Source organism: Quercus suber, unplaced genomic scaffold (genome assembly GCF_002906115.3).
Source record: "Quercus suber isolate HL8 unplaced genomic scaffold, Cork oak 2.0 scaffold_33, whole genome shotgun sequence".
Taxonomy (NCBI): Eukaryota; Viridiplantae; Streptophyta; class Magnoliopsida; order Fagales; family Fagaceae; genus Quercus; species Quercus suber.
In genome coordinates this window covers 918245-934666 of record NW_027069498.1, presented here as the reverse complement: position 1 = coordinate 934666, position 16422 = coordinate 918245, and the positions used below count along the sequence as shown (strand labels likewise).

The window sequence follows — 16422 nt, the reverse complement described above, 5'->3', positions numbered from 1 at the left end:
CATGTGTCTGTTTTGGTCATTTTCCCTTGATGTGACACTTTGTGGTTGAGATGAGTACACGTGGCAGATTCTCGGTGCATGATCTGATATTGTTGATACGTGGCACGATTAGGTGAGAGTGTAGGACACGTGGCGTGAAGTGAAGGAGTGGAAGGCAGTGAGGTGGTTAGGCACATGTGAAGGGCATAATTGGAAAAACGAAAAGGTGTTGCTTTATGTTTAGGATTTTATCTTTTTCCCAAAAAAAAAAAAAAAAAAAGAGTTGAGGCTTTTATTGTATAACTTTATACATAGGGTAGGAGTGTGAGTTAAGAAAGAGTAGGGTCTTGACTTGTCAGCTGTGAGGCTGTCATAGACAAAGGTTATGAGGAGAGGAGGGCCACAAGATTTATGATACAATAGCACCCACACCCATAGCATCAAATACTATGTGGGAATTTTATTCTTATCCAAACAACAACTACTTGTGTTTTTGGTAAGTATCACCGCCTAATTAATAGTATTAGATTATCACTAATTGGCAAGTATCTAATGATAACTATATTAGATTATCATAATATTATACACCCCTAATAGAGTATTAGGGTGGTGGGTCCATTGGTCAAGTGTGTATTGGTTAGATTCAATTTATTACACTATCGACCTACGAGGTTGTCGGAATGGATCACAAGTATGAAGTGAAATAGCCATTATGAGTTACAGTTACAATGGAGAGGGAGTTTTGAATTATAGATGTTTTGAAAAGATCAAGAAGCACAAAATAGTTAGCTTAATTAATAAAGTCTCTTGTCATTAAATAAGAATGAAGGTTCAATTTTCGTCTACACTAAAAAAACTAATTGGTGTTTTAGTCTAATGATAAAAAATTATCATCAAAAGTAAATGTCATATGTTAAAACTATCTTTAAAAAAAATGATAGCTAGAAGAATTTTGAAAAGAATAAATAAAAAATACACTTTCTATTAGTTTACATGTACAAATTCATTGTGGTTGTCTATGTTTTTCTTGGTATATGTACAAAATTTGACTTTACTTTAAAAAAAAAATGTCTCAAAAATTACTTAATAAAATATTAAATGTACCTTAACTTGTATCATTAAGATACTCTAAATGTGAAATATAACTAGGTCTACGTAGATGAAAGTAAATTATAATTGAATTTTTTATTTGATTAGTATTTTTTTTCTTTTAATAATTCGATAATCATGCCCATAGAAAAAGAAGATTTTAACCATAATTGTCCTCACGAAGGATAATAAATAATGACACTAAGTTACAAAGCTTTCAGAGAGTAGTGTTATTTTATCTCATTTAGTTATGCCCATGATCCTAAAACTTTGTTCAAAACAGTGAGGATTTGTGGGAAATGACACAACTAATGTGAAAAATGTAATATACATATGTAAGGTAACGATAATATATTTTTCATATGGTAATGTATACAAATATATAGATAGATAAGGCCTAGCATCGCAATAATTTTTGAATAAGATAAGAACAGTTGACGGGACATGGAATAAATCATTAAACCGTCACTTTTTTCTTCTTTTTCTTTTTTTTTTCCTAAGTTCTTACAACTTATTTTCACTGATTATGTTTTGAGTAGTCCAAGGGAGAATGGGACCCAAAGTCGGAGAGTCTTGCTTAGAATTGACAAACAGTCTACGTTGGGCTGGCCCATTTGGGTTTTTCTTGGGCGTGAGGTTGATTATATTACAGTCGGCAACCTTTTTCACTCATGCCCTTCGCATTCAGTCTATTCTTTACCAGGGATTGTCACTTACTTGATGGAAACGTCGAGTCGGCAAGTTTTTACTGATTCTCATCGATTATATAAATTAAGAAATATAATATTTAAGTATAGTACTTAGATATTATTTTTAAAATTTTACCATGTAATTTTTTTTTCATGAAATAAAAGTGTATTTTTTTAATTAAATAGTCACATAGTCAAATTTTAAGAGCGAAACTTAAGGAAAAGATTGTACCTAAATTTTGACCAATTGAGAATATAAATCAATTTAAAGCTAAATAACAGTTAAGTTGACAAATTTTTACTAATTCCTATATAGACTCACTATTAACATAGTTTTTTTATCTACTGATAATAATTTATCTTCTCAATAATTGTAAATTTTTTTTGTGTTTTTAAACTTATTGACTGGATTGTATGCTCTTCCCTTTAGTGTAATATTCAACAATGTGTTGTATCTTCTAATATTGACTAGTGAGATAATTAAGAATTTTCCTCAATAAGAAATATGCCATATGTTAATGAAAAGATCAAAGCTGGAGTCCAGTGCACTAGACCCATCATAATGGTGACATTTGGCTAAAAGCAAACACGTGCCACTATCTCAATAGATTTAGTGTACTCAAGTATTTTTTTTAGTAAACAGTAATACTTATTAGAACACACACGAAAATAATAAAACTAATGTTTTAAACCGGTTTATAATACATTACATAATCAAAGTACAATAAACACTAATCAATGTGGGATGAACATCTCAATTTTTTTTTAGTAAACAATAATACTTATTAGAACACATAAAAAAAAAATACTAGTGTTTTAAAGTATTGAACCCAAGCAAAATTCTAATAAAAATTGGAAACATCTTCCACCTTAAAATTTTAATGAACTACTAAGATAGAGAGAGAAATCAATAATATTTTGCTTTCCTTTCCTTTTGTAGGGTCTATTTTTGTAGCCCAAGCCCAAAAAATTTGGATTATGAGCCCACTCGACCCAAAACAATGAATTTGTAGAGAATGGGTAAAAGAGCTAGGCTAACTGTGAACTAAGCAATAGTTAACTATGATATTCAAGAAGGAACTGATATAAAAAACATACTTCAAAACTTTTCAATTTGATGTCCGAAGAGGAATATTATTGAATGAAAAATCAATAAAATTCTCCAAAACCCTCCCCCTTTCTCCTCCAGAGGCTTTTTCTTTATATAGCATCCTTCCTCATCATCTTCATCGTCCACTTGTTCTTCATCTAAGTGTCCACTTGAGTATGTGTTACGTCAGATCTCTTCTTTAGCTTTCTGTGAGTAGTAGTAGCTGGGACGACACTGTTCAGGGGTCTTCTCCACATTAATGCGGCCAAAAAAGCAGATACAGTGTATTTAATGTGGCGGTGGCCGCTTTTCCTTTTAGATATTTCTCCATTCTTCTTATCTCCAGGTGTGTCCAAAACTTATCCAGGTCGCTGAAGTCATTAGTAAGATCATTCGAACCCTCCAGATATTTGCCTGACCAAGAATCTTTACATCCGAGGAGAATGATCTCTTCGGACCACTGGTGCTCTCTTCGGACTGATCCCCTTCACTTCTAGATATCTTTCTTTCATGCGGACTCCTTCTCAACAACTTTCGTCTCTTCGGACACATAGTAACATTCAAATAGAGCCTTGGGCTCAATACATAAGTTTGGATTTCCACCCCCCACACCTTTTATTTTTTCTTTTCAGTAATCAGTGAACCACCTTAATTTGCTAATGCATTTAGCATCCATATATATATATATATATATTGCCTAATACGTGAGATAAAAATGAATTTTAACTGAATAACTTAGTTCTTTTTGAAGCTAATTTATTTACCCTCTTTTGGCTAAAAGGTGATAAAATAATGACTTTAACCCAATAAGCTAGGAATGCCAAAAGCTTCAAATCCATTACTATTTACAGCACACAAAAACTTTCACTTTTTTTTTTTCCCTAACTACTCCATTCATGCAATAAATTATGATTGAAGTAAAATCACCTTATATGAACTTACCATTAGCAAAAATTTTATCAATATTAATCACAAATTACCAATTCAACAATTGTAAAATTTTTTATATTGATAGAATTATTTATATAAGGGAACTTCTCAGTTCTCACAACTTCTCATTGCTAAAAACAAACTTTAACTTCTAAATTAACTAGCCGCTAATCTGTGCTATGCACGGAAATCTACTTATTTGTGAGGTAGACTAAAATAATTTTATAAAATCTTAAATTGATTAAGAAATTACACCATTGCATGATTTGCTTTTGTATGACTTCAATTTGTGTTATAATTTGATGAAGAAGCCATTGCTTCAACTTGCAATGGCTTACAACAAATTTGTCAGTTTCAGATACTCCAAAAAAATAACTCAAAAATTCAAATATTAAAAATTTTGAAAGACCAAAAAATATTAAAGAATTAGATGATTCATTACTTATAAATTATTGAAACAAAACAAAATATATATGACTGAACAATAAAAAAATATAAGAGAAAGGCGTGTTACATTTAAAAGATAATCCATGACTATAACATTTGAAAAAAATCAAAAGATTCAGAGCCTACAAATTATAGATAATATATATATATATATATGACTACACAAATTTATGTTAAAACTTTCAAAATGCCAAAAAGATATATAATTAAAGAATAAGTTATTAAAATAATTCAAAAAATATATGACTATTCAAAAAAGAAAAAGAAAAAAATACACGAACTCATAAAATAATAAATTTTAAATTTTAACAAGTTTAAAATTTAGACGAAACCTTATCAGTACTTGGCTCACGCTAAAAAAATGTTGAGATTAACATGCTTGCACCATATTCTCTCCACGTCACAATCATTCTAATTATCATCCGAACAGTTTTATATAGCAATCATTAGGTGGAAGGCACCGGAGCTTATCTACTTGGATGAGTGCTTATACATAGATCATATACATTGCAGACAATCAATTCTTGTCATGTAATGTGGCCATTTTCTTTGTCATATTATGAGGGGAAGGGGGGAGACCAGATCATTGTTTAAAAACTAAAAATAGGATGCTTCAGTTGATGGAGGAAATCAGATATGTAGTTACGTACTCGCAAGCACATTAAACAAACCAAATTTTATAAGTCGCAAATTTGAAGATAAATTATATCAATGTTTGAGTTTGAGTTTGAATTTAAGTTGGACTTATTGGAGAGATAGAGTTTCACTTATTCTTAAGTTTGAACTTAACAAAAATAATTTAGTTTAAAAAAATGATAATGATGAGTTTGAGTTTAAGTTTAAATTGGACTTATCATAGAGATAGATTAAGTTTCACTCTTTATTAAGTTTGGACTAAATAAAAATAATTTTATTTTTAAAAAATGATAATTATGTGTTTGAATTTAAGTTGGACTTATCAGAGAGATAAATCGAATTTCACTTTTTATTAAGTTTGGACTAAATAAAAATAATTTTATTTAAAAAAAATGATAATTATGAATTTGAGTTTAAGTTAGATTTGTTAGAGAAAAAATGTTTCACTTATTATTAAGTTTAGACTAAACAAAAATAATTTTATTTAAATTTTGTACTGATGTGAAAAATTGTGAGAGTTTTAGGTTTCAGTTTTATATATGTATATATTAGCAAAAAAATAAAATAGCACAACACGGTTTATGAGTTAGCCATTCCTTTACAAGGCCCAAAAATCTTGGAAGCCCAAACTCATGATGACCCAGAAAATACACCCTCCCACACGGGCCTTCTAGAGTCTTTCAAATCCCTTCTGGACACTACCAGTTCCCAGTTTCCCACAGAGCAGATTCCACCTGGCTGCTGCCCTATTATATTTTCCGGCTAAATCTTTTCCTGGGAAACAAACAAGCTGGTAGGATAGAACATCCCACTTCTTAATATTAAATTATATTTGTTTAATAACAAAAATAATTGTTTTAAAATAATTATTAAAAATTCTTTTAGAAGAATATTAAAGTCTAACCATTAATGTAGCGTTTGGTACATGGTAATATTTTAAGATTCCTAGGAATGTTTAATGATTCTCATGTTTGGTTGCAAATTACGCTAGGGAATCAGATGTCAGGAGAATTTGTATTCCCCCCTTAAACCCCTCTCAATAGGAATGTGGATTCCCTTGGAAGCCCAAACTCATGATGACCCAGAAAATACACCCTCCCACACGGGCCTTCTAGAGTCTTTCAAATCCCTTCTGGACACTACCAGTTCCCAGTTTCCCACAGAGCAGATTCCACCTGGCTGCTGCCCTATTATATTTTCCGGCTAAATCTTTTCCTGGGAAACAAACAAGCTGGTAGGATAGAACATCCCACTTCTTAATATTAAATTATATTTGTTTAATAACAAAAATAATTGTTTTAAAATAATTATTAAAAATTCTTTTAGAAGAATATTAAAGTCTAACCATTAATGTAGCGTTTGGTACATGGTAATATTTTAAGATTCCTAGGAATGTTTAATGATTCTCATGTTTGGTTGCAAATTACGCTAGGGAATCAGATGTCAGGAGAATTTGTATTCCCCCCTTAAACCCCTCTCAATAGGAATGTGGATTCCCTTTAAAACAGGTGGGAATCCAGATTCCTAAGCTTAAGGCTCCGCTCGGGAGTTCGTAAGGGAATGGAATGGAATGGAATGAAATGATCATAAGGGAATGGAAAGGAATGGAATGTATTTAAGTAAGGGAAAGGAATAGAAAAGAATGGAATGGAATGGAATTAAGTAACATTGATTGGATGTTTTAAAATAAAGGAATGGAAAGGAATGAAAATGAATGGAATGTAAGTAATCCTGTTTGGGAGCAACATGGAGGGAATGAAATAGAATCATTTTACGACAATATTACTATTGGACCCCTATTTTAAAATAAATAGTTAAATATATAAGGATATTTTGGGAGTTTTAGTTTAAAAAAAAATCATTAAATCTAATTCCATTCCCTCCCATTCTTTCCAATTTCGGGGGAAATGAAAATTTGAGATTTTAAGGGAATAGAGAGGAATGAGTGTTCCCTCCTACCCATTCCATTCCCTCTCACTTAAACTCCCAAACAAGGGAATGAACTTTCCATTCCCTCCTTTAAAACTCCCAAACAAAAGAAGGGAAGAATATTCTAAAATATATTGAAGTTTTATAAAATTGTATTTTTTATAAATTGACAATTTTAACCATTTTTCCTTATCATTTAAGTAATTAAGATAAAAAATAAAATAAATCATCAATATATTTTCCCTCATCTTTATTTTTTCCTGCCAAAATAACATAAATAGGATAGACAACTTTGTTGATATATTCTTTAAAAAAGTTTTATTTAGGTTTTACGTGTGAAAAAAAAAAAAAAAGGTTTGAAGGGGACTCTCCATTATTGCCAAGTATTCACTTTTGCTATTGTGTATGTGTTGCTGAACAAATTATTAATGGGTTTATGCTCATGGAAAATAAATAATTTTAATGAATTTGTCATAATTAATAGTTTATATTTGGTTTTTCATTATTTATTTAGAGGAAGATTTTTTTTTTAATGACTTGGTAGTTCACATTCAAATCTAAGGATAGAATGAGAAAAATAAATAATTCATTTAAGATTCCTGGGAATAAACCAAACATTATCATCTCACATTCTTAGAAATTTTAAGAAATTCCCAATGAAACCAAACATAGGAATAGTTACATTCTTAGGAATGTGATTTCTAGGAATCACATTCATAGGAATCTGGATATCAGGAGTAATGTGAATTCTCCCTACCAAACGCCACCTAATAATATATACATGTATCTACTGTGTTACCTTGATAATATACAAATATAATTAAAAACTATGCTATGTATTTATTTTTTTACTAATCAATATTAAGATTCACCTAGGTAGACGTTAAAAAAAAAAAACAATAAAACTACTTATTTGATTCCTATCATTTACACTATATTTTAATTTGGGGTCAATAATATTTCAATTGTGTTAATTTAGTTCTTTAGCTTACAATATTGTATCAATTTAATTTCTATTGTTATATTTTGGATGGAAATTGCTAATATAGCAAGTGGCCAAAATAAAAAATTAGTTTATTATCACATTAACATAAATTAATTTTTTGTTTTGCCTGTTTACCATGGCAGCAACTTTCATAAAAAAAGATAACGACATGGACTAAATTGACAAAATACTGAAAAGTTAGATATTAATTTTTTTTTTTTTTATAAAAGTTAGAGACTAAATTGACACAATTGAAACAATTAAAAAAAATTGGCAAAATTACATTTTACCACTCTAAATTATACCTCATATTACACATTGCACCATAAACTTTTTAAATGCACGTTTTGCCCTCTAAATTATGACTCATATTACACTTTGCACCAGATGTTAAGTTTTCTGTTAACTTGGATAGAAATTTAAAATTTAGGGTGTAAAGTATAATAAAGAGTATAATTTAGAGTAATAAAGTGTAATTTATCTTTTATTCTTTAAAAAATTGAGAAGATGGACAATCAGAACTTTTTATGTGGTGTCATATTTTTCCATTTAAGTTAATGGTAAGCTTAATGTTGGGGTGTAAAGTGTAACAAAAATTATAATTTAGAGTGCAAAATATGCATTCAAAAAGTTTAAAGTACAAAGTGTAATTAAAGATATAGCATAGGTATAAAGTGTAATTTCTTAAATAAAAAAAAAAAAAAATTTAAAACACCTTCGTCCCAAAAATACCCAATTCCCAAGCGGGGGTCAAAAGGGGAAAACTGTAAAATACGTAAGGGCATATTTGGCAGAAGGAGAAGAAGAAAGAAGAAAAAGAAGAAGAAGAAGAAGAAGAAGAGCCAGAGGAGATCGGCGTGAGAGAGAGAGGAAACTGAAAAAACGCAGCGTTTCAGGTTAGCAATTTTTAATTCAGTTATATTTTCACTCTCCTCGCCGTGTCTCCTCCGTGTCCGATTATTATTAAAAAAAAGGGAAGGACACGCATGCAGCCATTAAAAGAAAAAAAAAAAAAAATTTTGTGCTGCTTATAATTTTTATACAATGAAAACTTCTTTGTATTTGTGTTTCTTATGTATATGTACAAATTAATTTTTGATTTTTCATTGCAGTTCAATTTTCTCAACAGTGCTGAAAAAAAAAATGTTTAAGAACACCTTCCAGTCTGGATTTCTGTCCATCTTATACAGCCTTGGGTATGTTGGTTGTTTTTCTTATGCATGCATTTGAGAAATTCATGTTATACAGATTTTCAATGTTTTTTTAACATTGCAATTTTGATACTGAAAAGTGGGTAATTTTGTTTGAATATTGTAGGAGTAAACCTTTGCAGATATGGGATAAAGAAGGTAAGTGGGTTTTTTGCTCTCTGTTTTTTTTTTTTTTTTTTTTTTTTTTAATTTTTTATTTATTTTTTTTATGCAAAGATATTTTAAGCTTTTTTTTTTAGGATATGAGTAATTTTTGAAAAATTATAATATGATATGGCAAACAGGGCACACTTAGTACACGGGTATGACACGGGTACGACACCTTAAATAAAGTGTCCGTGCATCCTAGCTTCTTTTTTGTGGGATAAAGTTGCTAGAAACAATTAAGTATGAGATGTAGCATTGTAGCTTTGCCTGATTGTACCTGTCAGAAAAAAAAAATGTCATACATTGCCATTTTTGTCAGGAAATTGGCTTTGCCTTATTTGTTTCCTTGAAAATTTGTTTTTCTATGATAAGTGTGTATAAAGACCTGTCATCATTTTTCATCTTAATGAGTTTGAAGTGGTGTTTTATGTTAATCCTATGATGCATGGGTACGGATACGGTATGGGTACGATACGGGTACGGGGATACAATGTTTTTGAAAAACTTAGGGTATGATAATGGATAATAAAGTGAATCCATGGCCATTAAATGATGTTTAGAATACAAACCAAGATCCAAAAGAGTAAATAATAGATAACTAGGTAAGTATTCAATATTGAAACCAATATATAAAACATATAAATAAATATTCTTACAAGTTTGGGCTATCTCTCACTATGGAGGATTGGGTTAGAACAATATCCAAGTCATATCATGGGTGTATCCTAGATGTATGGTGTTTTTATTTTTTATATTTTATATATATATTGTGTGTGTGTGTGTGTGTGTGTGTGTGTGTGTGTATAAATGACTAGGTATGTATCTTAGAGGCATCTGGTATGAAAATGGTACAATACATATCAGATATGGGTACGTGAGCAAAAATGGAGTATCTGTGCATCCTAGTGTTAATCTATGAAGTTCTTGCCAATTAGCTCTAGCTCACATAGTGCCTCCTCCACTTGTAAGAGCAAGTTGGAGATTGAGGTACCCACCAGGTGTCGGTGTAACTTACCAATCGATGAAAAAAAAGTTTCATTTTTATTTATATTTATTTTTATAGTTCTCTATTCAAGAGGTCCCAATATTTGCTTATGGGATAACTTTTCATCTGCAGCATAGCCCTGTTATTTTTTCCAAGTTTGTTAAGATAAATGCACCATTTGTGTTGCACTTCTTGCAGCTGCCAGTGGCCATGTAAAGCGACCACAGGATGAAGACATACAATCTAATGTCCTTGAAATAATTGGATCAAATATCCAGTCAACTTACATCACTTGCCCGGCTGATCCAGCTGCAACACTTGGTATAAAACTACCATTTTTGGTTATTATTGTGAAGAATCTAAAGAAATACTTTACTTTTGAGATTCAAGTCTTGGATGATAAGAATGTCAGGCGGCGTTTCCGAGCTTCTAATTTTCAAGTGTGTAAGTCTGCCCATGTTTCTGTCGTTTAAATGTTCCCACCCCTCCCCCTTCTTTCTGTGTGTGCTTATGTGTCTGTCTGTTGTGGACAATATTCTGGTAAATAATGACCACTTTTGTTTTAGACGGTACTGAAGAAATAGTTGTTACCTGTAAGATGAATTATTTCAAAATATGTTTTGTGACTTTTGTTAGCTGAATAGTAGACTAAAGAGGACAAGTGATTAGTAATCTAAGATCTAGGTGAAGATATGGTTTTTGGCATTATGAACTGATTTTGGTCATGTTGCAAACTTTATAACCACAAGTCCCTCTTCAGTTAATGTAGCATATTATAGTTTAAACAGGATGCCTCAAGATTGTTTGAGAGGATTGTGGAATTGGCAATTTAATATTTCATCTCTTCATCTCTAAGCTTTATAATGTTCCTATCATCTCTAAATTGTAGAATACTCTTTAAGCTGTTTTGTTATAAAATTTGTTACATTTTTTTAGATTGTGATACAAATTGCACTATGTTTTAAGCTGTTAAAGTAAAATGTGAGCTGCATGGTGAGGCCAATGAGCTCCAAGTCAAATGACTTTTCTTCCTTTACAATGGGTGGAAGTTGATGTTGTGGGTTTAAATTTCTCTGGGTGCAAAACTTGCCTATAAAAATATAGGCAAACATCAGAGTTTTCTTTCTTATATTCTAAGGAGACAATTATTTAGCTTTTGGATGGTGAACACTTTTGGTAAATGATTCATTATTTTGCACTAGGTAGGATTTTTTTAGAGGTGTCATTGTTGTGCACTAGGTAAATCACTCACTATTGTTTTTAGAGGTATCATTATTGCAAAGAGGATATGTGGATTGTTTTTTAGAAAAAAAGAAAAGGATAGAAAGTAGTGCTAATAAAGTTTGAGGATACAGTTGTGGTGTAGTAATGCACAGTTTCCATCTGTACTAAAGTAAGTGTGTGTTACTAAAAGTCTAAAAGATGGATTTTGTTTGTGAGTGATTAGTTTTTCTTTTATTGTTTTAGGCTGTCACTCGTGTGAAACCTTACATCTGCACCATGCCGCTGAGGATGGATGAGGGCTGGAATCAAATCCAGTTGAATCTTGCTGATTTTACCAGGAGAGCATATGGGACCAATTATGTTGAGACACTGCGTGTTCAGGTTCATGCAAACTGCCGTCTGAGGAGGATATATTTCTCAGACCGCCTGTACTCAGAAGAAGAGCTCCCCCCAGAGTTTAAATTGTATCTTCCAATGCAGGTAAGATTGAATCAACTATTCAGTCTCACTTATTGTGTTATATCTAGGTTTCATGCCTTCTCATTGCTTGTCTAAATAAACTTTTTGGATCATGATTTTATTACAGAAAGCATGACAAATTTCATGAAAGGAGAGCTCCAGAGCCATCATGTCTGAAAGAGTTGTCTGGGATTCTATCTTTGTGTCGAGCAGCCGACAGAAGACTTAGGGGCGTCAAGTCTTTTTGACCTTTATAGGTACGTCCTTTTTTCAAACTTTCTTTTACTTTTTTGTTCATTCATTGGCTAACGTTGTCTTGTTTTTAGGCGCTGGTGTGTATGAAGGCGCTTCAAGATAGGAGCATCGCACAGGAAGGGGCGATCAGCTGGCTTCGGAAGCGTAATAAGACCCTAACCAATGAGCAGGAGCAATACAAGGGGGTCCTCCGTACTCTTAACAAGGAGGTGACGGCCTTGACCAAGAAGTTGAAGGAGGAAGCCCGTCTCCAAGAGAAGGTACAAAAGGCCAAGGAGAACCTAAAGACGAAGATGACGACCTTTATGAGTAGGTAGAGATGGCGAGGGTTGATGCCATAGCAGAGGTCAAGCTTCCCAGGCTTTTATTGATGCATGTGCGGTCTATTATGGTGACGGGTTTGAGGACTGCCTAAAGCAAGTCAGGTTCGTCTACCCAAACCTGGATCTATCCAAAGTCACCATGGACAACCCGCTACCGATGACCCCTATAGATGGCAGCATCATCGGTGAAGAGTCTAACGACTCCACTCATGCATAGCAGGGTTCGAAAAATGACAGTGGGGTTCTTGCCCAACCTGCTCAGAAGGGCTATCACTATCTTGGGTCCGTCTACTAAGGATCTGTCTCTTAAAGAGGCCGGGAACCCTTCCACCTAGGATGCCCAGAATCCCCTGACAAAGATGATGAGAACCCTCCTTCTTAAGACACCCAGAACCTTCTAGCTTATTTTTTTATTTGTTTAAATTTTTATGTATTTCATCTTATCTTCAGACAATGTTGAGTGCCTTTTTTGTTTTTGGGCCTATTGTAAACACTTTCTTTTACTTATGGCATCTGTTTAACATTTTACATCCATCACTTTTAGTATGCTCTTGTTATGTGTTTTCTTATTTTAAGATATGTGTATGTCTGTCCGCCTTGAGTTCAACAATATGTAGGATACACCTGTCTACTTGGGTGTGCCCGTCCCTAAGGGACTCGATGTATTTTGGATATGAACCCATCAGCTACTTAATAATTTTTCAACATCCCTGGATATGAACCTGTCCTCCTAAGGAGTCAGTAGTAAACTCGTCTACTTAAAGACTTAATATCTCCGTTTACCTACGGACTTAATAAATTTGTTCATTTGTGTATCCCCATCCATTCATGGACGTTGTAACAAATTTTTCTACTTATGGACGTTGTAATGAACTCATTCGCTTGGGGACTTGGTGTGTGTGTCCTCTTGTGGACTTAATAATTTCTAAGCGCACCCGCTTTTGGACATAGTAATGAACTCATTCACTTGTAGACTTAGTGAATTCATCCACCTATGCACTTAATATTTCCATCTACTTATGGACTCAATGGTTTCTAGGCATTCCTTGGAATGAACCCGTCCACTTATGGACTTAGTAGTGACTCTGTCCTTTTGATGATTTAGTAATAAACTTGTAACGCCCAAAATCATAATCAATCAAAGTCTATTTAATCTAAATAATCCATAAAATATTAAATAAAAGAAAGCAGCAACCTAAAATCTCATCACAAATGTTAGAGCTCTAATCCACCAAAGACAAAACATCCTCAAAATAATTCTCTAGTACAATGTTTAATGCCATAAAAATTATAATAAAATCTTCAGTTCCACAAATAATTCGCAACTGTTGTCTTCCAAGAGTCTCTACTCCAATAATTCCTCTAATGTATCTGTAACAGGAAATAAAGGGGGTGAGGTAACTCAATAAGTGGAATTCACTAACATTGGGGTGTGGGAACAAACCATTTAAATTAATAATTCTTACACAATTCATAATTTATAACTTATCAATATTTTGTCATCAAATATTTCATATAAAAAAAATATCTTTATATTGTGAGCCATCATAATATATATAACAATACCATCATATAAATAATGTCCTAGGCTTTTCTTGTGGTCAACGTTTACGCCCCGTTGACAGGATTGTGCTGTCCCTTTTAGGACTAGAACCTCATTTTCATCCATTTCTTAAGGATGGTTCCTTTGAAACCTAAAGGTGCACTCTTTTGCTAAGAAACTTTCTTTTTGGATCCTCAATAGTATACTCCCTTGCTAAGAGCTATCAATGTGCACTGTTCCCTTTTTGGGACCGTCCTTGTTAAGGACTAGTTGCAATATGATTGTCCCTTGCTAAGGACTAAATACCATGTTGAGCTTCTAATACGACTTGCCATAGATTTTCAAAACATATTCAATATGCTCACAAAAATAATCCATTCATAATTCTCAAAATATAAAGATATATTCACACATACAAGTTTAAATAAATTTAGGTTGTCCCACAAGTTTTCATAAGAGAATAGTCAATGTGCACATCAAACATTTATAAAATATTAATTAATATAATAGAATATCAACATATTCTTTGATATAGAATAGTTTAATAATCAACACTATTTGGGGAAAACCCCAAAATTAGTAAACACCACTTACATCTTATATGCGAAAATATGAACCCAACCTCCCTTGAATCACAATAACTCAATAGGATTATAGCTAGCAACACCAAAATAGGTCCATCAATACACAATTTCTTACATAAAATTTGTTTTCACCCTTAAATAATTTTATCCTAGACAATACTAATATATCCAAAATTCTCTATTTATTTGCTTACAATCCAATTCACTTTAGCTTCGATCCAATTTTATNTAGGTTTTAAGACCAAGTATGTTTATGGTTCAGCTTTGGAGAGAAGGCCTGTCTTCATTGCATAGGTAGCTCACTTTTTCTTGACATACTGCTCTATAGGAAATAGGCTGGTTATTCTAGATTGGAGATGGTAATATTTTCAAATGGTTTGTTCCCATTATGTAGAAAATTACTTGCACTCTTACGACCTTCGATGCAATAGGTGGGCAAGTTTTGAGTTTCAGTTGTGCTCCTTACCGTGCCATTGGATTAACTTTTGTTGAAAAGTATATATGCTTTTTTTTTGGCCAATTTCGCCAATCAAAGATAGTGTTCGCAACCAATCTTGGTAAGACCCATAAAATCCCAAACAATCTAAAAACCAAATTCCACAATCGGTAAGCCTTGAAGTAGCAAATGATCCACCGTCTCCCCATTACAACAACACATAATGCACCAATCAACAATATCCATTCCTCTACCCCTCAAATTGTCACCTGTAAGGATCTTATTTCATACAGTAGTCCATATAAAGAAAGAAACCCGTCGAGGAGCCTTCACCTTCCAAACACCTTTCCACAGAAAGATAATGGGCAAGGGACTTCTTAACTTATTATAAAACAATCGGATATCGAAAACTCCATTCTTCGTCAGCTTCCATCACATACGATTTCCATTCTTAGTATGAGGTAAATCAGAACCCAAAATACAGAAGAAATCATCCACACCACCCATCTCCTAATCATTTGGTCTTCGTATGAAGCGAACATCCCTACTTCTCCGATCCTCTGTCCCCATCCGCTCAAGAGAGGAGGCACTGAATCCTCTTTATTGGAAACAATCCCATACACACCCAGATAGGTAAAAAGAAGTGGGGAATCCCCACACCATTGATTTGTCTAGAGCTTCACTCTATCCCCCGCCCCTACCTCAAAACGAATATTTTTGCTAAAAGCCACCCAACCCATCCGAATACTTCTCCACAATCCACAACCATGTGCCCCTCTATCTAACTTGAAAGTCCATCCCAACGCCCCCCCCCCCCCCCCCCCCCAAAAAAAAACCCAATTCTTCTCCAAACTTTAGAGCTACAACCCTTCTCCAAAACCTTGTCTCCTTAACCCCAAACAGCCATAACCATTTTCCTAGGAGGGCTTTATTAAAAGTAGTTAATTTCCTTACTCCTAATCCACCATTTTCCAAAGGTGCACACACCTTGTCCCATCCCACCAAATGTGTCTTGGAATCCTCCACAAGAAATCCCTTTGCAACTTCTTAATTTTCTTAGCCACATGCGTAGGGATAGTAAAAAGGGATAAAAAATAAGTAGGAAGACTAGATAATGTACTCTTAAATTAATGCGGATGGCATCAGAGAAATGGGGTTTTAAAAAGTTGTATATCACATAAACTAAACCAATGCAAGACGCAAGACGAGAGTAGGCAAGTCAGAATTGAAGCGGGTTGGTCAAAAACTTAGTCCAAATGCATTTAATAGAAGCCTCGTCTGACTTTCTGTGATAAGTTATAATATCTCATTTTAGAGGCTAATTTCAAAGGCCTAGTGATAAGTTATAATATCTCATCTTAGAGGCAGTTCTTTCCTTCAGTGACAAGGACACTCTGTATGCATTTGGGATTGTCGAAAATAGTTTAATGTTTTGCTTTTTGTCTTAGTTTTTTTTTTTTGGGTGAGAAAAATATAGTTTT

At 33.0% G+C, this 16422-nt stretch overlaps 1 protein-coding gene across 1 annotated transcript; it reads left to right on the top strand.

Moving 5' to 3' along the window:
• Nucleotides 1–8555: 8555 nt before the first annotated feature.
• Nucleotides 8556–12008, top strand: LOC112017194 (uncharacterized). The gene is made up of 6 exons (XM_065770610.1): nt 8556–8670; nt 8887–8970; nt 9092–9123; nt 10316–10557; nt 11585–11821; nt 11928–12008. The coding sequence occupies exons 2-6, from the start codon at nt 8918–8920 to the stop codon at nt 11934–11936; spliced, it is 573 nt and encodes a 190-aa protein (XP_065626682.1). The 5' UTR covers nt 8556–8670; nt 8887–8917; the 3' UTR covers nt 11937–12008.
• Nucleotides 12009–16422: the final 4414 nt, after the last annotated feature.